Raw genomic sequence first — 25,996 nt, forward strand, 5'->3', positions numbered from 1 at the left:
TATTTAGGCTTTTTTCGGGGGGAAAGTCGACTTTCGCCAAAATAGAATTTTTCCGCCGGGTGAACGCCGATTCTGTTTTTTCTGGCCCGCCTAATGCCACTGCGCCCTTCACTTGCCCCAGAAAAGCAGAAATAAAAAAAAAAAATTTTCACCCCCGAGCCATAGTGTCGTATTTAGGCTTTTTTCGGGGGGAAAGTCGACTTTCGCCAAAATCGAATTTTTCCGCCGGGTGAACGCCGATTCTGTTTTTTCTGGCCCGCCTAATGCCACTGCGCCCTTCACTTGCCCCAGAAAAGCAGAAATAAAAAAAAAAAATTTTCACCCCCGAGCCATAGTGTCGTATTTAGGCTTTTTTCGGGGGGAAAGTCGACTTTCGCCAAAATCGAATTTTTCCGCCGGGTGAACGCCGATTCCGTATTTTCTGGCCCGCCTGATGCCCCTGCGCCCTTCACTTGCCCCAGAAAAGCAGCAATAAAAAAATTTTTTTTTCACTCCCGAGCCATAGTGTCGTATTTAGGCTTTTTTCGGGGGGAAAGTCGACTTTCGCCAAAATCGAATTTTTTAGCCGGGTGAACGTTGATTCCAACTATTTAAGCGCCGGGCTAGTCAGAACTGTCAAAAGTATAAATTAAATTAAATTAAATCCATTAAATATCATGTTTTTCATTCAGAAAATGATGTACCAAATCTGAGAATAACCTGAGGGAAATTATTTGTGACTCAACAGTATCGTTAACGCGATTCATCAAATCAGAATATTGACATGAAGTCATCGCGAATCCACGACGTCAGTAGTCGACAAAGTATCTCACATCATAGATATAACTATCGAGAAGTAGCAATTGGATATATGAAGATAGAAAAGATCTTCCAACATATCAGGCATACGATAGTAACTGGCGCCCACTGGTGCTGCCCTGTCACCAAGTCGAATTGATCACCAGTCGCCCGTCCACATTACTTCAACTCCCCCCTCTTCGTCCACTGGAAAGAGGATCGCCGGAAAATCTTGACGCATACGAAGAGCGTGAAGAGAGTCGAGGGGGAGAAATTGAAGAAGAAAGTTATCGTGAGAAACCCGAGAGGATTCGTTACACGATAACGGATGAGGCAATGCCTTCTTTTCATCATTTCGCCACCTCACTCAGTTGTACACTGGTAATATATGCCTGTCAGTCAACACGAACGGCTACATTATTTCGTATACCTGACTCCATGTGGCCTCCCTTCAGCGTTTTTTCTCCCCCTTTTACGTCTCGGAAACGATGGTCCAGTGTTTTTCACACAAACACAATTTCTGGTTCAATCATTAGCGACCGAAGACAGATGGCCCTAGACACCCACTCGAAACTGATCCAAATAGCCGTTGATTGTTGAAAGATCAGCGGCAATTTCCCCTCATTCTGTTGCAACGCACAAGTCAGACGGACAGGGGTCGCGGCGGATAGTTATGTTGACGTACACAGCGAGCTATTAAAGACGATAACCACAGGGAGAGGAAAATTCAATAAAAATTACCAGAAAAAAAACGTAAATATTATGGTTCGAAACGTAATTCGCGAGCGAAGTAAAATTCCATAAAAAGGGTGAGTCGGAAATGAGATTGCAGGAATGTATGATTAAGACGACTCAACATATTCGGTGAACAATTTCTGCTATTGCATATTTATAACGAATCAATTCACTTCGTCTCGGACTTTTGTATTTGATCCAGTCCCAGAAACCGCCTAAATTGACCTGATATTCCCACTCGCGATTACCCCAAAAATCAACAGAGCGAAACGATGACGAATGAAGTATACATCCCATTTTTTCCATTCCGAATGCTCATTCCCCCCTCTCCTCAGGCACAGAGCAGGGACGAATGCTGTTCGAACGGAGGAATCGTACACTCTCCGCAGCGCTGAACTCCCCCCAATCGCAGTGACAAACGATACCGCACTTGTTAGACACTAATTTTTCCAATGCGACTTCCGAAGGGACTTTATCAACGAACTACCTCTCACAATAAATCCATCCAGCATCATGTAGTTACGAAACTGGGTCACAATGCAAGAATGATTGAAAAGTTCGACGACCCTCAAGTCTTTTTTTTTACGCTTACTCAAACGCTAACGAGTTCGTTAAACTTTGACGGCTAAATTGTTTACCGAGTTGGCGAAGGAAAAATGATTCATGAAGCTTTTCCACTTAATACGGTATGCACTGAGAAAAAAAATTTTTTCCACCAAATATTCATTTGCTTGAGAGAAGTATTCATTTTTTCAAAATCGGTTTTCTCCGATCGAGTCATTTCCACGTGAGCCTGATTGGGTTTCAATTATGACAATCACGTTGTTCTAGAGGATGACTATATGTTGGTTTTCATTCGCGGAATTTTCTGGTTTTCCATTCATTTTCAGAGAGAAATGGAACGGAAATTTACGGTTGTCTTTGGTTTTTCCACGAAATTCTGAATTTTCAATGATGAAATTCCTTCAAAATTTCAGTAGTAATTAAATTCGATAAAAATTTTCTAAAAGTGTACCGGAAGTGTCAGACAAAAATTTTTAAGTGTGAGTGACCTGTAATTTTCTTATCAAGTGAACAAGAGATCGTTACAGACAATAGCCTCCAACAATCATTTATAGCGGAAGCAAGGTGTCTCACCAGACGAGTCGGTAAATCTTGGCAGCCTCAACTATTTTGCACGATGCCTACAAACCTGTAATTCAACGTAAAAATCCATACAACTCGGTTGAGTTTATTCCCTCGGTATTATTTTCCACTTGACTTGCAATTACAAATTAATAAAGGGGCTCCGAGGTTGGCTGAACAGTTGACCCCTTCTTCGACTGTACTACGTTGGATGATGAGTGAAGGTAAGCGGTTTTGATTCATATCCTCAATGGGGCTGGCTTTCTAATTACCCACTGCCTTGTGTATGATAGCTATAACACTCTTGTTCGGTTTCATACATAACGAGAAGTACGCCCTCTTCCGCGATCCGTAAAAGCCTATATCGGATGCTAGAACATTATTCGAACTGGATTTGAAAGCGAGAATGATTGGGGCTTGAACGATGTGAATTTCCGATAGTGATGGCAATTTATCACGTACACCCAGAAAAATTATTTCATTTCATTAATTATTAATAGTTATTTTATTTTATTTAAGTAGTAGGAAATGAAGTTTTCATTGGAATCGGACATTTTCCTTCATTTTAGGTTCTGTTTACGTTGAATAAATAGTTCTTTTTATTATTAATAAAGCTTTATTTGATCCAAATAAATTATTGCGACTTTGGTCACCTCCGCGGAGATTTGCCGCCGCGTTATTTAGGCTTCAGCGTTGCCGAATTCACTCGACACTGCTCGGGCGCGTTTAGCGAGTTCCTGGCAACGTCGCGCGACGGCAATTCAGTAGCGACGTGGCAAGCTGGGTTAAGCCGATTTTGACTATTGGCCAGTTTTTGACGAATATCTCGGAATCTAAAAGAGATACAAAAAATTTTGTCATGACCTTTTTTGTAGAGCCAACTGAGGGTTATAAAAAAGTCACGAACAAAATTTGGCTACCTCTCTTGGATTCCGAGATATTCATCAAAACATGGTCAAAATCAACTTAACTCGGTTTACCGTTTCGCTACTGAATTTCATTTAACAGGAGAAAAAATTGCTCAACTGTTGTAAATAATTTTTTTCTCCAAGAACTTGAGATCTAATATTTTTTTTTAATACTGAAAATTTTCAGATACGTCAATTTACGAACTTGAATTTTTTGGATTTTTCCGGTAGATAGCAAGAAGAAAATGAGAAAACTTTTTATTTAAAATTAATAAATTATTCATTTGATATAAAATCCTTTTCAAATGTACGAGCCGAGGCGAGGGGAGTGGTCTTTTTTAATAAGTTAAAAAAAGTACTTTTTTAGACTGCTTTTTTTCGCAAGTTCAAAAAATTGGACTTCTTTTAACTACTCTAGAATACACCCAAAAAGACCCACTTTACACGCGAAAAGTAATGAAAAAAGTAGACTTTTTCATGCACGTATATAAACAAAAATATCCGGACTACTTGGATATCCTTAATGCATCAATTTGCGACACTAAAAATGACTTGAAATTAGTGGCGCAAATGTCTTGAAAATGGGGACAAATCGTTCTTTATATGAGACACTTCTTTTTTAGTGCTGACACTCATCTTTCGATCTCCAATCTACTTTTTCTCCGGGCCTAGGCCAAAGAAGTTGCAAAAGTTTGAACCGCCAGTCCATGAATGTATGGTCCTTACCAACTTTCTGGACAACTTCTGGGATAACTTTCTGGATGACATTCCAGGTCTGTTTGGATCGTAAACTTTGTGTTATATTTTACTTGAATTCTTATAGCTTTCTCGCCAGTTCTATGGGTTCCTGACAAGTGCGGTATCGTTTATCATTTTGATAAGGGAGCATTCAGGGCGCTGTGAAGAGTGAAGGAGTCCTTCGTTCAAACAGCAGTCATCCCTGCTCTGCGCCCGAGGAGAGAGCGTGGGGATAAACATCCGGAGTAGGATTTAGGGTAGATTTGCCGATCAGCTGAGCCCTTGTAGTCTCAATTAAAGATAAATAAAAATAAAACGGGTCAATCAGACCGCAGAAAGAATTTTTTCAACGCAAAGTACCGATACTTATTTACAATTGAACAATGAAAATTTTGACGATGAAAATTTCAGTTTCAAATACTGAATAATTTCTGAAAATTGGATGTAAAAAAAATTTGGTCTGGGAGACAGTTTATGATCATGAGTAGGCCGAAATTCAGGATTCGCATAAAATCTTCTGTTTGATATTTTTGGCAGCTAGGGGATTTCCACATTCCACTTTCTTTTCAATCGCATGTCGCTTGTCTTTCAATTTTCACTTTCGTATTAAAAAACGGCCCATTCCACCTCTTTTCTCTAATAATCCACAATTAAAAATGAATTTCCAAACGTATTTCACGAAAGATATAGGGATTATTCCACAGATTAATTATTTAATGTATCGACAGTATTCTTTAGAAATATTTTGCAATCTCAGTAAAAATGCTCTGATGCTTTTTGAAATTCAACGCCTACTCAGGTAATTTTGTTCTTTTTTAATAACAAAAATTGCACCATTCATGTAAAATAGTCCGAAAAATGTTTCTAAAAGAATCGAGAAAATATTTGAAATATTTTAAGGATATTTTTTTTGCTTATTCTACATGAATAGCGCAAATTTTTATATTAAACAAAATGAAATCAGCTGCGTAGGAGTCGAATTTCAAAATTCTAATTCATAATTGTTGTACAATGTACACATTTTCTCAAAATTATTTGAAAAAAAAGAACTTGTATAGCTTAAAAATTGAAGGCCCCGGATAATTATTAACATTTCAAGCGTTTGCAGAGCAAACGCACGATAAAAAATTAATTTTCATGCACTAATTACTCGAACATATTTTGAAAATTCCGGCAATAACTTTTCTGGACTCTCAATGTATTAAGAATTGAACATCACATACAATTTAATTTTCAAGATGAATGAGAAATTCAGTGAACGCTTTCATTTGAAATTGAATTCAACCTCACAACATCGAAAATTCAGCTGACGCTGTCCCTGAAATTGCAAGAAATTTCGAACAGTGTATAATTTACCTTATAAAATCATTCCAAAATTTTACATTGAATAATTACTCCAATTTCCAATAAACAAGAACGAACACTGCACTTTGAAGCTCAAGGAATTACTCCCAACAGAAAAACAAAATTCAATATTTACTCTTAAAAATCAAATTGCGGTAACATGTGGCTCCCTGCACTTTACCATTACCAAACTCCCAGATGCCCCACCTCCACTTGGAAATTATTGTAATTTGCATCAGTTAAGTTCGTAATTATCTGGACCAGTGGATGGGGAAAGAGAGGGGTAAGCGGAAAGTGAAGGCAGAAGCTTGGGGTTAAAGGTTACGCGTTAAAGGGTCATTACCGTTTCACCGTCGTAATACCTCGGGTTTCGGTGTTCAAGAGGGCAAGCTGAAGTGGGGGAGCTGAACTAGTGGCATCGTGTTGCCAGTTTAACATGGTTTGAATATACACTGCATGTGTACGCACCTGCTGCTGTTTATTTACTCCTTGACCTTTCGTGGCTCTCGGTTTATCTGCCCGATCACCTTTCTATCCGAAATAACCGAGTGTTTGCTCTATATTGAGGTACAAGTGTTATCGAGTAGACGGTATTATCGATGGCTGAATAGCGGACAAGTTTGAAATAGCTTTGCCGATGACAGAATGGTGCGGTTGCCTTGATGAAGTTCAAGATCACATTTCGGTTGATATTTAAGAACATTCTCAACTTGTCTTTTATGCATGAAACATTCCACTCTCTCTAGATAGCTTCTACATTGGTGGAAAGACTAGACCGATTCAGTTGCTGTTAACGAGGCTTCTTAACTACACTGAGAGAAAAACAAACACGTTGTCAAACAAGTCTTGTTTGGGCCAACAAAATCGCTAGTTGAAAATTGCCAAAAAAGAATTTGTTTGGTTCGAATTTGAAAGTCTCAAACATGAATAATTGTTCTGCTGTCGATAGCAACGAAATATTTGGCTCAAGAGGCGGATGATTCACACCAGACGGTGCCTTTTCAAGATGAAAATATCTCATATAGAGGAAAATTTATCAGCAAATATTTTATCCCTAAATTACAAGATTGCTATCATATCCTTATTATTGTTTCATTTAGGGGTTCATTTCTTGTCTGTGATTATTAGACAGCCGAAACGAAAAACTACTATCCCTTGTTTCGCATAAAACAAAGATTTTTCGGGAGCAAAATACGTATGGGAGTATCGAATAACGAAGGAGCAATGCTTGAAATTATTTACTCAATGCAAAAACTAAAAAAAAAACCTATAGAAAGCAAGGATCATTTACCCGAAAATGCAGTTGGCAAAAGCCTCGCATAATTGCATCATTTGTTTCACTGGCCACAGTTCGTCGTGGTTTGGAACATAAAACTGAGAATAAAGTATAAGCTCCCGGGCCGTTACCTTCGCACATATACGCCAGCAGTGGCAATTTTTCTGACGGTCAGGAGTTCCCCAGCTCCACTGGTGTAAATCAGCCCCGGCATTTCACGAATCGGGACACCCGTTGGCTTTTCCCACTGGGGCATACACCACTAACAACGCATGGGTGGCATACAATGATGCATGTATGCACACGTAGAAATGCCACGTATGCCTAACAAAAATTTGTTTTTCTCCTTCTTTTTTCGGACTTTCGTCCAGAAATGGTGTACCTCGCTCGTCTGGCCGTGGCCAGCGTGTGTGCGCGCGTGCCTCCTGGGGGAACCGAGTTAACGGGGCGTGATATATCGCCCCCGCCTCGTGCCGACCCGGAAATGGCAATAACTCAGGTTAGTCGCTGGCGCGCGGTTTAACGGGACAGCATTAAAGATTCCTGACTTACGTTTCGCCGTTTTCCTTTCTCTCCCTTCGCCTCCTTCACCGCCCTTTTCACACTCAGACCTGGGTTTTCCACCATTAACGTACACGGGGAAAGGGGAAAAAATTACCGATCAAGTCAAACACGTTCGGTAAAATATCACTCCCATTCGACTCCATGCACTGTTAGAAAATTACTTCGGAAATTTCAAGGAAAAATCTTGAAATTTTCAACAATTACTCATTCATACAAATTTTTCATGTAGGGGAGGTTGGGGTAAAACGGACACTTTTGACTTTTTTTAAAATGTTAATGAGGGGTTGAAATGGTGATAAAATGTAATAATTTTTTTTAATACAAAGAACAATTATTTCCCTTTGTAACGAGCCTAAACTGCTCAATTGACCAATTTGTGTCTGAGTTATGAATAATTTAAAATGGGGTAAAACGTCTAAATTGTCCGTTTTACCCCACCCTCCCCTATTTTGTTACTGATAAACCAGTTAAATTCTGGAGTATTCAGTGGAATTGCAATTTTTAGTCCCGCATGATAATGAAAATTATTAAATAATTTGAAAATTCAAGAAACAATTTCGCTGAATTTTCAATCCAATGACAATTCAACTGGATGTGATGGATGTGATGTGATTTCCACAAGGAATTCAAAAATTCTAGATAAAAAACCCAATTATCCTGAATTTCCAATCTGAATGAGAGATTCCCTGAATGATTTAATCTTAAATTGAATTCAAATTCACAATTTTGAGAATGCAAGTACAACTATCGCTTAATTTTCAAAAAATTTCCAACAGTGTTACCTTAAGATGGGTGCAAAAAAAAAATACTCATCATTCAAACAGAAAATCAATGGAATATTTGATTTTCACGATAAAAATATCCGGGATTTAACATGGAAAATTGAGGCGTCATTTAGTCCCATCCAAATTTTAGCCAATAGAATTGCACTATTCGACTGTTATTTTATAAAATCAACACATTATTCTTCAAAATTAATCAGGTATTTTCCTCAAGGTTCCCTACATGCAAACGAACCTATCGCAAAACACCTGCCAATTCTGAAGCTCTTATGATATTACATACGAAAATTGTCAACAGTGCACCGTAAAATTTGCCCCGATTTTCTCGGCAATTTTTATTCAATTTTTCTTTCCACTTCGGGTGGCCACTGGGGACATCAGAGGCCAGTGAATCACGATAACGAGCTTTACACTTTTACATTACTCCGTCAAAATGAGAAAAAAGACAGCAAGGAAACCGCAGAAGGATCACTCGAGGGGCGAATATTGCCAAAGGTCGAGACGGAAAATTGTCGCTCAGTTGGGAAATTGATAGGGCACTCGTTAGCAATGATTTTCAGTTAAGTCACATCTATTTGACGAGAATAAAGTTAACGACATGCTTCGCGGGAGTAACTTAAACGTCGTTCGAGTGTAAAATCGATAGTGAAGTCGTTAGTGACTCGAGAATAGTAATATAAGTTTATACTTGGGGAGGAGTGAGGGCTGGAGGAGGGAAAAACTGGATCAGGGGTATGAGTTATGAAGATGCACTTAATACCCGTCGATGTAATGATGCTTCCTAGTAGTGTATACAGCGACGGGTAATGCGCGATGGAAAGCTGATTTGCTCATCATTAGAGGTCTAATTAGCGAATGCTAGGTGGAGTCGTAATGCCAGTGGTGTGAGGTTAATAAACTCAGTGGGTGATAATTAATACGGGGAGATACATCAGTATGATGTTGTGGTCTGATGAATGGTATTTTAGTATTGTTGGTCTCGGGGTGGAGGTTGGCGAATGCGAAAATCGATTCTTGAGGAATTCCACCGTTTCTTGTTACAACACAACAGTTGTTGAAAATGAATAGACTTGTTTACTTGTTTTAAAAGAAAGGATTTAACCCATTCACAACAGACCGCCCGGTCAACGCACCCGCACACTAATACCCTAGACATGTCCCCACGAAATCCAATGGCTGCATCAAGGATACAGCAGTTTAGATTTTCTTCAAATTTCTATTTAGCTCAGTAATTCTTGCATCCATCGAATATTAAGCACCACTCCACGCCTGAATAGTAGAAAACGCTCATTGGCTTCATCATGAAGGAAATAAAAACAAAACAAAAAACCCCTCCCAGCCATTAACCTTTCAATCAACCCCATTTGAAACTTCCACTTGCACTCAAATGAATTTTCTAAAAAGCATTTTGAATCATTAGCAGCGCAATTAAACACGTTTATTACCCCAGTCAGTGGTAATGCACCCTTAAACCCATAGGATTGCGTGCTGTACAGCTGGACAGAGCACGACCCTCCCCTTCTCCCCGCGGCTCAATGCAAGCCGTATAGACTACACAGCACAGTGATATGTAGAGTATATAAGAGACTCCTGAAGTACACAGTGAAGCCTGGTGCTCTCGCCCTCTACCTCTTCTCCATAACACTACCACCATGAGAACGTTGAATGGGGTGCGTGCATCGCGTGCGTGCCTCGAGTATACCCATTGTACTGTAGCATGCAAGGGTCATGTAGACAGGTATATAGCGGATTCTCACATGCAGGGACAAAATCCAACGATTCACCCTCCTCCATTAGTCACTTCCACCATCATCCCTTGGCGCTGTTTCAATAGTTTTCTGTTTTATTCCCCAGGGGGATTCGTTGTTTATGAGATTTTATAGCACTGAAATATTGACTTAGAGTTTTTTTTTCATGGAGTTGGGAGTCCAGGGGGGTTGGCAAGGTGTCTGGCTACGGAGACAGGAGGGGCGAATTCGATTCCAGGCACAGGTGAAATATTTCTGGATTATTTGATTCAGTCGAATAATATGGGGACACCGTGAGGGAACATTTTGTGACGGCATTAGAGGAATATTTCTTGATTCAGTTCGGCGCCTCGGGTTGATGTGAGTAGGAGTGAATCAAGATGAGAATTTAGTAATTTCAAGTCGATTCCATTGAATTGACTCGGATATCTCCAAAAAATGTCAAGTCCAGTTGGCATTTTGATTCGGTAGAGTTCGACTTGCATCAAGTAGGTTTTCTACTGGAATCAAATAGATTTTCCATTTGAATCAAGTATGTTTCCTACTTGAATGAAGTATGTTTCCAACATGAATCGAGTATATCTTCTACTTGAATAACGTATATTTTTAACTTGAATCAAACATATTTCGTACTTGAGTCAAGTCTATTTCTTACTTGAATTAAATATCTTTCCAACTTAAATCAAGTATATCTTCCCTACTTGAATCAAGAAAATTCTGGATTAGCGGAGAATCTAGTGATTTCAAATAGATTCCATCGACTTGAATCGGATACCTCCAAAAAATGTCAAGTCTAGTTGGCGTTTTGATTCAATAGAGTTCGACTGAAATCAAGTATCTTTCTTACTGGAATCAAGTAGGTTTTTTACTGGAGTCAAGTATATTTTCTACTTGAATCAAGGATATTTCGTACTTGAATCAAATATCTTTCCAATTTAAATTAAGTATATCTTTCCTACTTGAATCAAGCCAATTCTGAATTAACACCAACTTCCATAAAACAATCTCTTTTAATACCCAAAATGAGTCGCAAACCCGGACGGATTGAATCATAATCTGCCTACCAGCATCGAGTACAAAAAATACTTGAGTCAAGTCGCGTTCTACTCGAATCAAAAAAATATATTTTTGTGCATATTTCTTGGATTGAAATGATCAAGAGTTTAACCCAATCGCTGGCTTGTACCTGATTAATGTTCTACGAATATATTGGTTAATTGAATAATGTCGGCTCTCACCAATTTACAACCAGAACAATCTGAAAAATTTACTAGCTATATCCTTCCACCTGAACCAGGCGGTGAAAACTGAATTACCAAAAGGCAGGAATGGAAGCGCTTTAAGGGCCCATAAATAAAGCCAAAACCTCCCTTACGTGAAGCACGTGAGTGAATGAGTTGAGCAATAAACTCCAATTCGCGTAAAGCAGTACCGCCAATTTGTGCGCCACTTGAAAATACCCTCTCAGTCCGCTCGTTGTGCCTCTCTCGCAGTTCCACAGGCACACCTATCCATTGTATATACACGTTATACCTCTCAGGAGCAGAATCTCGGAGAACAGTGGGAGTGTAGGGGGGGGGGCTGTAGGCGAGAACTACATGGAAAGATGGCTTGTGAAACTCGAAGCGACTCGAAGGAAGTTTTGGATCCAGTACTAGGGGGGAAAGTGGCACGATCTAAGAAGATTTAGGGGCAAAGGGGGGGCTGTAAAGCGGTATATGGTTAGAAGTGAACTCCCCTAATTTTGAGGTGATTCATGCCTGCACAAATCCAGCTAATTGAAAAGATCTAGATGCTTGAGTCGGAAAACTATGAATGCTGCGGTGAAACTTTACATGTTTGGTTGTTATCATGGAGTTGTTGCATGGAACAATTAGTTTGTGGCTGCAGTTTCTTTGTGAATTTACAACGTGTGAATTGATTGCTTCTTCGTTGAAAGATGGGGATCTACACTGTTAAACATTTTTGGCTGAATTTTTCGGCCCAAATTCTGGAAATTTTTATCGTATTCAATTTATACTGACATTTCAGGCAATCTTGTCATTGAAAAATCAAATATTCCATTGATTTTTTGGTTCGCATGATGTAAAAATCCATAAAGTACTTGATTTTTCGGTTCAATTATTCTGGGAAAATTCAGAAAGATAAGGAAAATTCAGGGAAAAATTGAAAATTCATGTTATTTTGTTTCTGAATATTCATTTACAACTGAAAATTCAATCAAGTTGTGAAATTTTCATCTCACTTTCACTGAAAACTCATGGATTTCCTTGAATTTCACCTAAAACTCGAAATTCCATAATTATACTGTTAAAAAATTTTGTCTGATTTTCCGTCCCAAATTCCAGAAATTTTCATCGTTTTCAAGTCATTGAAAAATCAAATATTCCATTGATTTTCTGTTCAAATGATCTAAAAATCAATGAAATACTTGATTTTTCAGTTCAGTTATTCTGGGAAAATTCAGAAAGATAAGGAAAATTCAAAAATTCATGTCATTTTGTTTCTGAATATTCATGCTCCATTGAAAATTCAATCAACTTGTGAAATTTCCATCCTACTCGCACTGAAAACTCATGAATTTCCTTGAATTCTACCTAAAACTTGAAATTTCAGAAACCTTTTTCTCCGATTCAATGTCACTCTCATGAGAATTATTATCATATCTTCCATAAAATATCAAAATAGTATATTTCATTACGAGTGCGGAAAAGAGTTTTTCGCCTTCGGCTCGTGCTATAAACCTCCCACGAGCCAATAAACACTTTTCCCACGAGTATCGAACGATATTTTTCATCACAATGTATGGAAAAAGGACGTGTTAGGCCCGTGAAGCGTGCCTAAAAAGTTCCTTTTTCGCACAGCGCGATGAAAAATTTCTAACAGTATAGTCTAGATCAATGTTGATGGCTGAATAGCCGAGTCGGTAAGACTGCCGTCTGAGGGGCAGAAGATTCCAGGTTCGCGCCCGGTTTCCAGCGACCCATTAGTAAATCATCTGATTCATTTGAGGTCGTCCTCCCTCACTGGCTGATGTCCAACATTTTTGCTTTGAATCGGGATTGAGACAGAATATATCGTGGAACGTCTCATTGATGCAGAAAAACCCAAGGAGATTATTAAAGTTCCAACAAATTTAGATTTTATATTAAAAACCTTGAGAATTGTTTATCACGAATTAATGTGAAATTCTTAACCAAAAAAATGACTGCTAAAAGAACAATGATTTACTTCGCGAATTTCATTTTCTCTTTCTGCTTTATTAAGGGTGAAAACACCCAAACTCCCTCTACGATTACAATAAACCGAATAATATACCTCAAACAAAGGGACCATACATCGCTTCCAAATAAAATTAAACCGTCCCATTACTTCCGCTTGAAAAAATACAATTGCTCTATTTATGGGATTGATTTTTCCCCCAGTTGATTCGAGGACAAAAATTCCCATCCCACTCCATCAACTGTATATGGATCTTGGTATGTCCACCGGAACGTATGCTACACCAATCGACCAGCACATTTTTTTTATTCTCCCTTAATCGAGATACCGCTCCAGTTCCCCCTTAACCCCCCCGGAAGACCACGACCGCTATTTGCGCGCGAGCGAATTCACATTTCATATTACCCTCCTCACGGCGATACACATACAGAAAAGTTTTTTCAACAGGAGGAAAGAATTTTATCGCATCACTTGACCCGCGAAGGAATTCAGGAAGAGTCGGAAATTGGTGGACCACAATATTTTTCTTTTATTCATAAAAAAAATATCCCTCAATGTTACTCACTGCTCTCTCCTATCATTGATCCCAGCTTAAAATTCTCTGACATAAAACATGGCGATTGAAGGAAGACCCCAAAAGAACAAACTTTATTTTGAGACTTATGAGCTCAAATTAAGACTTATAATCGTCTCAAATTAAAACTTTCAAAACTCAACTTGAAGAAAAGTTTCAAGTTGAGTTCCGAACTTCTTAACTTAAGGCAAAACAAGATTTATTTTGAGACTTATGAGCTCAAATTAAGACTTATAAAAGTCTCAGATTGCGAATTTTAAAAGCCTCAAATTAAGAATTTCAGAACTCAACTTGAAGAAAAGTTTCAAGTTGAGTTCCGAACTTCTTAACTGTAGGCAAAAAACAAGCTTTATTTTGAGACTTATGAGCTCAATTTAAGAATTATATAAGTCTCAAATTAAGACTTTTAAAACTCAACTTGAAGAAAAGTTTCAAGTTGAGTTCCGAATTTCTCAACCTAAGGCATTCAAAAGTCTCAACTTAAGGCTATAAAGGCCTTAACTTGAGACCTTATAGAAAGCCTCAAATCAAAACCTTCAAACCTCAATTTGAGACGTTCAGAAGGCTAACTTGAGATTTCCAAGTCTCAAAGTGGAACTTTTGAGATTCTCAACTTAAGATTTTTGAATAACGTATTTTAAGACCTTTGAAATCTTAAAAGGAAGTATTATTTTATTGGGTGAACAAAGTTTTCGTGATTGATAAACATGTTTAATAAATCTATTTAATTTTAAAAGGAAGGGAAGATCCCGAAAAAAAATCTGTACTTTGACATTTCAAATATCTTAAATTGAGACTGTCGAAAACTTCAAGTTGAGAGTTTTAGAATTCAACTTCAGATTCTCAAAAGTTTCAGTTTGAGACTTCCGTAAGTCTCAATTTGAGGTCGTAAGTCTTAAATTGAAATCAGTTTTCTTTTGGGTGAAGAACGGAAAAAGATATAAAATAGACATGAATTTTAACTCCCTTTCAACGACTCGAGGATTGATAAGCCTTTACAATTTGACTGATGATCTTCCCGACAGATGAAACACTTATCGAAACGACGAATCATCACCGTTGCAAGAGGGGCCACACCAAAGTGTCCAAGTACAACATGTGAAAAATTCTAAAATGAGAGAATAATCCCAACTGAGCCGAAAGGATAAACTGGGTTATAAGATATCCTCAGGGACGCCAGTCAACCCCGTTACTTCTGTCGTTCCCCTTTGACAGAAGAATTCTTATCTCCACAGCTACGGGGAACATTCACCCAAAATTATTAATGGAAAGGACCGTGGGCTCCGGAAAACCGGAGGGGTGAGCTCGAGTTTCCACTTCACGACAAAAGTGAGTCAGTGTATTTAATGATGGCTTTACTATGGCCTGGGTATCACGATTGTAAATCGCTTTTCAAGCTGTCGCGTGTTCAATGGGAAGGTTTGATTTTCATTTCAATCCTCATTCCCTTGTTTTGAAACGGCATTCAGGTAGTGACTGAGGACTATTTTTCCTCTTTTATTCCGATGATTCAGGAGTTTTCATGAATAATTTATGAATGCGGAGGAAGTGAATGAGGAACGTTTCTTTCAATTAAGAAAAAATTGGATTGGAAATTCGATGAGATTGCTGATTTCAAAGAGTGTCATTGAAAGAGTCGGAGGAATTTAGGTTTTGGAAAAATAGTTTCTCAAATTAAGACATTAAGACATGCATTCTAGACAGTCTCAGGGTCTTACTGAAGGATCTTTCTTTTCAAATTCATGATTTCCCATTTGCTTTTGCATACATTTCATTCATTTTTTTGTTGTTAAAAGTTATTGAAGCAAAACGTATTGTTTTTTTTTTTCAATGTTCAAGAAAAGTTCACAACCAGTCATGTACTTTCATAAATCTACACTGTGAAAAATTTTCGTCTGAATTTTCCTTGCCAAATTCCGGAAATTTTTATCGTGTTCAAGTTCCACCGAAATTTGATGAAATTTTGTCATTGAAAAATCAAATATTCCATTGATTTTCTGTTCAAATGATCTGAGAATTAATAAAATACTTGATTTTTCAGTTCAATTATTCTGTGAAAATACCAAAAAATCAGGAAAATTCAGGGAAAAATGGCAAATTCATGTCATTTTGTTTCTAAATATTCATGTTTCACTGAAAACTCAATCAAGTTGTGAAATTTTCACCTCGCTCGTACTCAAAACTCATGAATTTCCGTGAATTCTACTTAAACCTTAAAATGTCATGACCATTTTTCCCGTAATCCGATTCAAGGTCATTCTCATGAGATTTGCTATAATTTCTTCCATGAAATAAAAAAAAATTTCTAACAGTGTACCGCCGTAATTCTAGTCTTACTCGAGAGTCTTTTGTCTCATACTCATGGTATTCCTTTTGTTTTTCCAAATATTTCATTTATTTTTCCCTAGAATTTTTCATTCTCAGAAATCAATTTTTGTATATAAAAAATTATTGAAGCCAAATGTACCAATTTTTATTATTTTTAAGAAAAAAAAAAACAAAAATGTTTCAAAACTAAAAATCGTTATTCAGTGCAGATGATAAAAAATTCTTTTTACCTTCCCAACAATTCAGTCCAGAAACACCTGCGTGAAGTTCATAATTTTTTCATGCACTTTCATAACTCAACCCCCGTAATTTCAGTTTCACCCGTAGTAAGACAATCTCATTTTGCACTGGTGCTTGATATTTCATGGAAAAGCTTGCACACAAGTATACACCATACAATGGAGAAAGAAGGGAGATAAAGGTGAAGAAAGGAGGGTTGAAGAGAAAGACAAGGGAATGGAGCACAGAGTACAGCCGGGAAAGGGAATGCGAGACAGCCGGCCGCGGGATATCGATTGAACATTCACTCAAATATTTAAACGCTATTACCCGACGAGGCCTATAGTTGTTACCCAAGGATGTGATCCAACTGAGAAGGGAAGAAAAATCATCAAACGGGGGATAAACCGCGGTCTCGTGTCGCCATGTTTGTCACAAGACCAAAGAGAACCGAGATGATTTTTATTTCGATTAAATACCAATTCCGTCATTCATAAAATTCAGTAGCGAAGTGGTAAAACGGTACACGTCAATTTTGACTATTAGCCAATTTTCAATGAATATCTCACAATGTAGGGAAAATATCAAATTTTTGTTATAACCTTTTTTGTAGAGCCCATTGAGAGCTACAACAAATGTAATCACGAAAATTTCGCTATCTCTCTTAAATTCGGAAATATTTTTGAAAAACTCAACTGGGAGATAAGTCGACTTAAACCGTTTTACCACTTCGCTACTGAATTTAATTGAATCACTTTGCACACGTCGGGTGTACGGTGGAGTGGTAAGATGTCTTAATTGATGAAACAAAATCAACAAATTCATTCAAAAAAAATGCGTCGAGGATTTTTCAAAAGTTGATTTCTCGATTAGAAAAAATTTCAATCTCTAATTTTTAGCGGTCGAAGACGAAAAATTCTTCTCGTAATTTTCATCGTAGGAACCGTTTTCTCATAAGATGGAAAAATTGAGTTCGGAAGGACCCGTAACCCCCGTTTGGCCTATGCCTCGCGTGTTAGAAGCCCGTATTCATTCATTATTTATTATTTATTAACTCCTAAATTGTGTAGTACAGCTAGTTAGCATTATTTTCAATAGCTGGGGACTATTATAAACATTATCTATGAAAAACATGGGGATAATCTTAAAAAAACGTGTTTTCTGGGGATATACCTTAAATCGTTTAGATCAATCGCATTAAACAGTTCATAAGGTGAACAGTGTAAGATATTTTTTTCTAATTAATTTTCGAGCCATGGTTTCAGATTTCAGTTTCAGATTTCTTCTCTTCCATTCCTATAAAAATTGCCGGAAAACGATTCCCCATTGCAAATTACGTGAACTTCCCAAAAAAACTTTGTTTTTTCTCAGTGTACAATCACAAATCAGATATTTCTGACCCTACAATGGCAAGAAAGAGTCAAAAGCCTCTGCTAATGGCCCCCAAACGAACAAACAATCTTCATTTTTCCCCCCAAAAAAAACTACTTCTCTCTCTCCCTGAACAATTAAGTTCCGACGATATGAAGGGATCAAGGTAGAGCTAGTTAGATTATATCGAATAAACGTGATGGTTGTAATTGGCCACGTAGTTCCAATCCTATGCTGAGAATGTTGATTGGCGCGATACGAGTGTTCAGGGAGGCACCGAACAAATCAGACCTCCTCACCCTAGCGTATACTCCCGTATATGCTTCAGTCCCAATGTTATATCTACCTACAACATCCAACTGTACGAAATTGAACCAATAAATACCAAGTTTTCGCTCTGTGGACGTCGCACGACACTTTAATAACGGCAGAAAAACCTGCTGCACCGAAACCATAGAATTTTCATTTTTATTTATTTACCTTTTTTCTGATACTGCACGTGGATATGTTTTTCATCTCCCCTCCATCCCCAACCCCGTCCCCCTCCTCCACCTGTTTTGCTGTTACGTTCTGTTCTGTTCATATATTGCCTAGGCAGAGGACGCACAGCGGTTGAGAATGTATGTACACACTACAGAGTGGACGGGTCGTACAAAAATATTGACGTGCACCACGTGTGTATCTGCTGAGTTCTTTTTCTGGGTTTTCGAGGCTATAAACTCCAACGTCTAGTGTATTTCGTTGAGTTAAATGAAAACATGGGAACCGAGTCAGCGGAATATGGATAAATAGGAAATGGAATGTTGGAGATATTTGCATTGAATTTTTTTCGGATTAAATTTTTCTATTCAGGAAACTTGTTTTTTTGTTTTTACACGGAGAAAAAAATTCCTGAAAAATTACTGTGCCAGCATGGTAAAGTGGGTTCGTTTGGACGGACCCGGAAAATTACTGTGCCAGCACCGGAAAAATTGCTGGTGAGTAGAAGAATTTCTCACGGTAAATCCGAGGTAAATTCCTGCAGCGCACGGCAGATATTCCGGTGCTGGCTACCACTGTAATTTTTCTGGAATTTTTTTCTCTGTGTAGTTGAGGGTCAAACGACTCGTAATGACGTTTGGAGTTGAGTTGTTTGACCCCCAACACCATTTGATCCTGAACTACAAACAAACAAAAAACATCTGAAAAAACTCATCAAATAATTTTCCAAATTGGTTTGAATTATTGAAAATAGGGTTAAATTAATGAAATTAACGGGTTTGAGACTGTAAACTCCGATGTCTGGTGTATTTCATAGCGTTAAATGAAAACATGGGGACCGCGTCAGCAGAATATAGATAAATAGGGAATGGAATGTTGGAGAGTGGATTTTTTTCGGATTAAATTGTTTCATTCAGGAAACTTCTTTTTTTGTTTTTAATTGAGGGTCACATTGTCTTGAGGGTTAAACAACTCAACTTTAAACATTATTTCGGGTCGTTTGACCCTCAAGAACATTTGACCCTGAACTGAAAGCAAACAAAAAATCGGGAATTTTAATGATTACTTTATCTGAAAAATTCATTGAATCATTTTCCCAAACTTGTTTTACTCGTTGAAAATAGCCCTAAATTAATACAATTAACGGTTTTGAGACTATAAACTCCGATGTCTGGTGTATTTTGGACAGTTGAAAAAACTCATCGAACAATTTTCCAAATTAGTTTCAATCGTTGAAAATATCTCTAAATTAATGAAAATAAAATTCGATAAATGGAATGCTGGAAACTCTCCCCGATGTTGGCCATAAATCAGCCACAATCCACCCATCAATCAAGCCCCATGCCATCGATAAATGGAATGTCAAAAAGAAGAGAATTATTCTCGTCTAATAAATTCAATCTACAACTCGAAACCGCCGAGAACAGAGCGAGAATCACGAGAGAAGTAAATATAAATGGAAAAAAAATGTAAAGACATCTGTCGATTGGAAGCAGAAGAGGTAACGACGTGCGTTGAAGTTGTACCGTGGCATGCACCCACGCACGCGATAAAAAGAACCGAAGAGCTGATCGACTGGACCACCGGGATTCGCAATAGAGAAAACAGGATTTCTCTTTCAATCCATCGTTTTTTTTTCTCCCCCTCCCCCTGTTAACTGGAGAACCTCTACTTTTCTCATATTCCCATTCACTTTCTCTCTCTCTCTCTCTCCCTCTGGATCTCTCATTTCTCGGGATTTCCCCTCTTCGTGTGGACTCGCGTGCCCATCCACCATATATATGCACACGCCATCCAACCATGCGTATTTCAACAAAACAGACATATATTATCGGGGGATTCCTCCGCTAACGACTACAAATTCATTTTTCTTATTTCCTATATCTGTGTACTGAGGGGAAAAAATTATTACGAGGCTCTAAAAAACCGTAGGTGTTTCCTTATTTACAACTGACACTGATTTATTTGATATCCGGTGCGATGCGTTTCGTCGAGAAATTGTCGAGTGCATCCACCGGATATGCAGAATTATTGAGGTCTAGTGGACAAGGTGAATTATGCTGTTGGCATTGAATTGCGAAGAATTTCTTTGGCCTTGAATTTTCCCGATTACAACTTTACGTGGAAACGGGTCTTCAATTGAAAGCCCGAGTTGAAGACCCGAGTTTGTAGCAAAGATGTCAGACATGATATGAATGTTTTTTTGGGCTCAAACGAAAGAGCGGGTTGAGAAATGGCGTGCTAGGACCTCTGAAGATGGTTTTGAACCAAGGGAGACTCCTAGACCCCAATGTTCTATACATACTCCTAGACCCCATTGTCCTCCTAGACAATGTTGTCACAACTCTGCTTTTCAATTGAAAACAGATATCATCTTTAGAGACATTTGTCATGTTTAGAGGCTCTAGCACGTCATTTCTCGACCCGCTCTTTCATTTGAGCCCAAAAAAACATTCATATCTTGTCTGACATCGCTGCTACAAACTCGGGTCTACAACTCGGGCCTTCAATTGAAAGCCCGAGTTGAAGACCCGAGTTTGTAGCAAAGATGTCAGACAAGATATGAATGTTTTTTTGGGCTCAAACGAAAGAGCGGGTTGAGAAATGGCGTGCTAGGACCTCTAAAGATGGTTTTGAACCAGGGGAGACTCCTAGACCCCAATGTTCTATACATACTCCTAGACCCCATTGTCCTCCTAGACAATGATGTCACAACTCTGCTTTTCAATTGAAAACAGATATCATCTTTAGAGACATTTGTCATGTTTAGAGGCTCTAGCACGTCATTTCTCGACCCGCTCTTTCATTTGAGCCCAAAAAAACATTCATATCTTGTCTGACATCGCTGCTACAAACTCGGGTCTACAACTCGGGCTTTCAATTGAAAACCCGAGTTGAAGACCCGAGTTTGTAGCAAAGATGTCAGACAAGATATGAATGTTTTTTTGGGCTCAAACGAAAGAGCGGGTTGAGAAATGGCGTGCTGGGACCTCGAAAGATGGTTTTGAACCAAGGGAGACTCCTAGACCCCAATGTTCTATACATACTCCTAGACCCCATTGTCCTCCTAGACAATGTTGTCACAACTCTGCTTTTCAATTGAAAACAGATATCATCTTTAGAGACATTTGTCATGTTTAGAGGCTCTAGCACGTCATTTCTCGACCCGCTCTTTCATTTGAGCCCAAAAAAACATTCATATCTTGTCTGACATCTTTGCTACAAACTCGGGTCTTCAACTCGGGCTTTCAATTGAAGACCTGATCCAGTCTTGACTTGGGCCTGACCAAAATTTCCACTCGGGTATTTTTATACTAACTTAAGGGTTAATAAAATTTTAATTGCATTCCAATATTCAATTATTCAGTAACAATCACCAAGCAATATACATCGCCAATCAATGGATACCACAGAATCCATTCCACTCCATCAAAAGTGACTCTCGATAATACATTATTGGAGTTATTAAAAACATCGAATACCCAACTCGACTGGCACATATCCAATATCACAAATAAACACAAAAACTCTGTATTCAACGTACACCACTGCTGACTGACTCCATACTCGATCCAGTGTAAACAGAAAAAACCCCGAGTATGTGTACCTGTCAGGTTTGTAACCCGCTCAGAGTCCATAAACACATCCGTATCCTTGATAGCTGATGTCATCAGAGTCTGACACGCGCGTAAATAAGTTTAGAGCTGAAAATCTAATTTCTACACGTCTATCCACCTGTTCGATCCAACTTACAACTCCGCGAGGAATTTCATTTGGAGAGCCGAGGAAATTCCGGCACCGAGTGCAGCATTTCGATTTGGAAACTTTTTTCATATTTTTTTTTCTCAAATTCACAGAGAAAAAAGTTTCCTGGTTTCAGAATTAAGTTTGTGAATTTAAGAAACTGATTGTTACAGAAGCCATTGTTCTAAGAATAATAAACTGGTTGCTAAAATTCAGAATGAAAGTCTCTAAAAATTGGAGACTTAAAAATTATTTTACGTGAGCAGAATTTTAAAATGAAAAATCGCTGGGTCCTTTAAATAAAAACATTCGAAAGGAATAATATTCTGGAATAACTGAACATCAATTCAACATTGATGGAGCCGAAGTGAAAGGTAATACACATTCTATGACGAAGGATTTAAGAATATGACTAGATAAATTTCGTAACAGAATATTCACCGAGAATATTTTATGAACTTGAAAGTTGGGAATTTCAATATCTCTAAAAATGAACAAAAATGTGACGATTGAAAAAATTTAATAGAAAAACCTCGCCAATTCGCTAGACGATTCTATTGGATTTCTGTTGAACTTCTATTGGTTTTGGGCTGATCTTTTGAAATGTTCAGTAGAAAATATTCTAGAGAATAAGTTGTGTAGAGAATTCGAATTCTGTTGACTTTTTCTATCGAATGTTTAAAAAAATAATTTCTGTGAAAAATGTAATTTGAATGACGCTGAATATTCATGATTTTTTCAAATTTTTCTCACGCAATTTAATTGACAAATTTGATGATTAAAAATGGTTGAGTCTATGTGCAGTCTGTCCCAAACTCTGGAACATACCCGGACCTCCGGAAATCCAATTCAAAGTTTCAACGTTTTTTTCCGGAAAAATGAGTCAAATTTTTTGAACAGTGCACCTGGTCCCCAAAAATCGAGGAGAAACCGGAAATAGGAACATATCACATCGCATGCTCCTTATCTGGAGGGCACTCGCACAAAGCCTCCCGCTACGTAATGAAATAATGAATCAGCCGTTTATCTCGTCTGGCGTGGGCGTGTCTACCAGCATTCCGCATTATCTTAATTTCTTCGAGAATCTTCCCGTGTGTACCGGAGGAATACGCACTCGTGGTAGCCAATGTTTCATTATCTACGTAATGGAGATTATACTCCAAGGACACAGGCGGGGTTATCATGAGAGCTCGTCAATGATTCCAGGTAATCTCAAAGGCTATCATGAGTCACATTGCCCGGCTATCCATTAATATCTCGTTTAAATGTTTTTGCTCCTCAAGAAAAACTCAGAATTTGTCGGAGGTTCGTAGATTAATCCAATTACGCTGAGAGAAAAACCAACCAGTTCTCAAACAAGTCTTACTTGTGCCAAGAAAATAGTTTTTTGAAAATTATCAAAAACGGATTTTTTTGTGCCAAACACGCCAAGATAAAAAATTTTTGTGGCAAAAATACATTTAGTAGTTCAAAAAATATTGTGTTCTCTGTACACGCAAAAAATGGCATTTCCCGCACTACTCCTTCGTTACTCAATACTCCGATACGTATTTTGCTCCCGAAAAATGTTGGTTTTATGAGAAACAAGGGATAATAGTTTCAATAATCACAGACGAGAAATGAACCCTTAGATGAAACAATAATAATGGTATGATAGCAATCTTGTAATTTAGGGACAAATTATTACATATTTCTTGATAAATTTTCCTCTATAAACTGTTAAAAATTTTCCTTTGAATTTTCTGTGCCAAATTCCGAAAATTTTTGTCGTGTTCAAGTTCCACTGAAATTTCAGGAAGTCTTGTCGTTGAAAAATCAAATATTCCATTGATTTTCTGTGAAAAATGATCTGGAAATCAATAGAATACTCAATTTGTGAGCTCAATTATTCTGGGAAACTTCAGAAAAATCAGGAGAATTCAGAGAAAAATTGAAAATTCATGTCACTTTGTTTCTGAATATTCATCTTCCACTGAAAATTCAACCAAGTTGTGAAATTTCCGACTCACTCCCACTAAAAACTCATGAATTTCCGTGAATTCTACGTAAAACTTGAACTTTCATAACTATTTTTCCCTAAATCCGATTCAGTGTCACTCTCATGAGATTTTCTATAATATCTGCAATGAAATTTCAAAAAATTTTTAACTGCGTATAAGATATTTTCATCCTGAAAAGACACCATCTTGTGTGCTTTATTGGCAATTTTCAACTAGCGATTTTGTGGCCCAAACAAGACTTATTTGAGAATGTGTTTGTTTTCTCTGAGTGTATTTGCGCTGTTCAATAACTTCCAAATAGTAATTACCAAGGAACACAGAGAAAATTATTTGGTGAATTTGAACAACTAGTTGTGGAAATTCACCAACTGGTTATTGGAATTCACCAACTGGTTGGTAATTCATTTTTTTAACAACTAGTTTGGTGTATTTCAACACCTAATTGGCGAATTTCAATGACCAGTTGACAAATGTCAACAACTAGTTGGTGACTTTCAACAAACTAGTTGATGAAATTTAACAACTGGTCGTTGAAATTCACCAACTACTTGCTGAAGGTCACCAACTAGCTGTTGGAATTCACCAACTGGTTGGTAATTCATTTTCTTCAACAACTATTTGATGAATGTCAACAACTAGTTGGTGAATTTTAAGAACTATGCGTTGAAGTTCACCAACTAGAGTTGTTAAAATTTAACAACTAGTTATTGAAATTCACCAACTAGTTGGTAATTAATTTTTTTCACCAACTAATTCGTGACTTTCCCCACCTACTTATTGAAATTCCCCAAATAACTGTCTCCGCAAATCCTTCAACTACTACTTCCAATAATATTTTTCCCAGCTCTCGCACCACCCCATCTCCACCTCTCCCCCGACAATCGTTACGACCCACATTTGAACGGCCAACTAATCCCCAGTATTTACCCCTGACATGAAAACTCACCGGTGTTGTATACGGCTGACAAGCAAGTCGAATCCCATCGTGTCGAAGTTTCTCCTGAATCAAGATCTTGAGCTGCATCCTGGGTATTCTGACAAGTTCAGCCTTGCCCTCCTCGTACTCATCAGCAAACTTTGTTAACTCCTGTCCACCACTTGACGAACTAGCTGTGGGTGATGCCCTCTGCGCCTCTTTATCACTCGGCGGTCTCTCCGACGATGTTCTCGATGACTTTGAACTGACATTGTCACACAAACAGTCATTTGTCTCCTCGAGGGTAAAGTAAACACTGGCTGCCCCCTCCTCCCTGAGGGTTTTCACAGACTGGAGTAGTCGGGCCCGATGATTCTGATTGAACACACCAATGGCGTCCAAATCGGGATCCCCAATTTGCTTGCATATCTCGAGATCATCGTACCCATTATCGATGAATGATTCCGAGTACTGACCGAGGTGGAGCGATCGCAGCCACTCGACAACGATATTACTGGCGATAGTCATATTTGCTCAGCTAAATAACCCCTCAAACTCAAAATAATCAGTTCAACAACAGCTCAATGACGATCGAGAGTGAAATCCGCGTGACACGTCATCTCTATCGCCCAAATATTGAACTACAAAGGTATCTTATTCCTTTATTTGCTGATAATTCCGATATCTCCTCGATCTCCACGAACACTTCAGTCCGAATCAACGGGACAAATAAAATATCGAAGGCTCAACGCTTCACCCGAAATCCTTTTGCTCTCGAATATCACATGTAACACTAACCACACGACACATTAAAATAAACACCACCACGATCACAATATCACAAAAATCAATCTCGCGTAATTGATGCTCACGGAATGCCGAAAAATCCCGGAACAACCGTTGAAAAATCGATCGATAAAAACGACTTGACGTTGGAAGATTCGATGGGCGGAAGACAGTTGTCCCAAAATCCACTGCTCTCTCGTTTTTCCCCGGTTCCGTTGGCGGGGGAGGGCAACAAGATTGAAAAGGGGAAGGAGAGAAGAACACGATGTGAAAAACGGTGAAAAAAAAATGCCGAGGCGCTCTTGCACGGAGCCAGGCGACCTTGGAGGCCCTCGTTGCTCCACCGGTCTCACTCCAAC

At 38.3% G+C, this 25,996-nt stretch overlaps 1 protein-coding gene across 1 annotated transcript in view; it reads right to left on the reverse strand.

Annotated features, from left to right (window-relative positions):
- Positions 1 to 25,732, reverse strand: part of LOC107048862 (SAM and SH3 domain-containing protein 1) — a 233,541-nt gene extending 207,809 nt beyond the window's left edge. The window contains exon 1 of the mRNA XM_015272292.1: positions 24,882 to 25,732. Coding sequence (XP_015127778.1) covers positions 24,882 to 25,379 — 498 coding nt within the window. The 5' untranslated portion in view covers positions 25,380 to 25,732. The remainder of the gene's footprint in view (positions 1 to 24,881) is intronic.
- Between the last annotated feature and the right edge of the window lie 264 nt (positions 25,733 to 25,996).

This window comes from Diachasma alloeum, unplaced genomic scaffold (genome assembly GCF_001412515.2).
Source record: "Diachasma alloeum isolate Michigan unplaced genomic scaffold, Dall2.0 Dall_scaffold_00198, whole genome shotgun sequence".
Lineage (NCBI taxonomy): Eukaryota > Metazoa > Arthropoda > Insecta > Hymenoptera > Braconidae > Diachasma > Diachasma alloeum.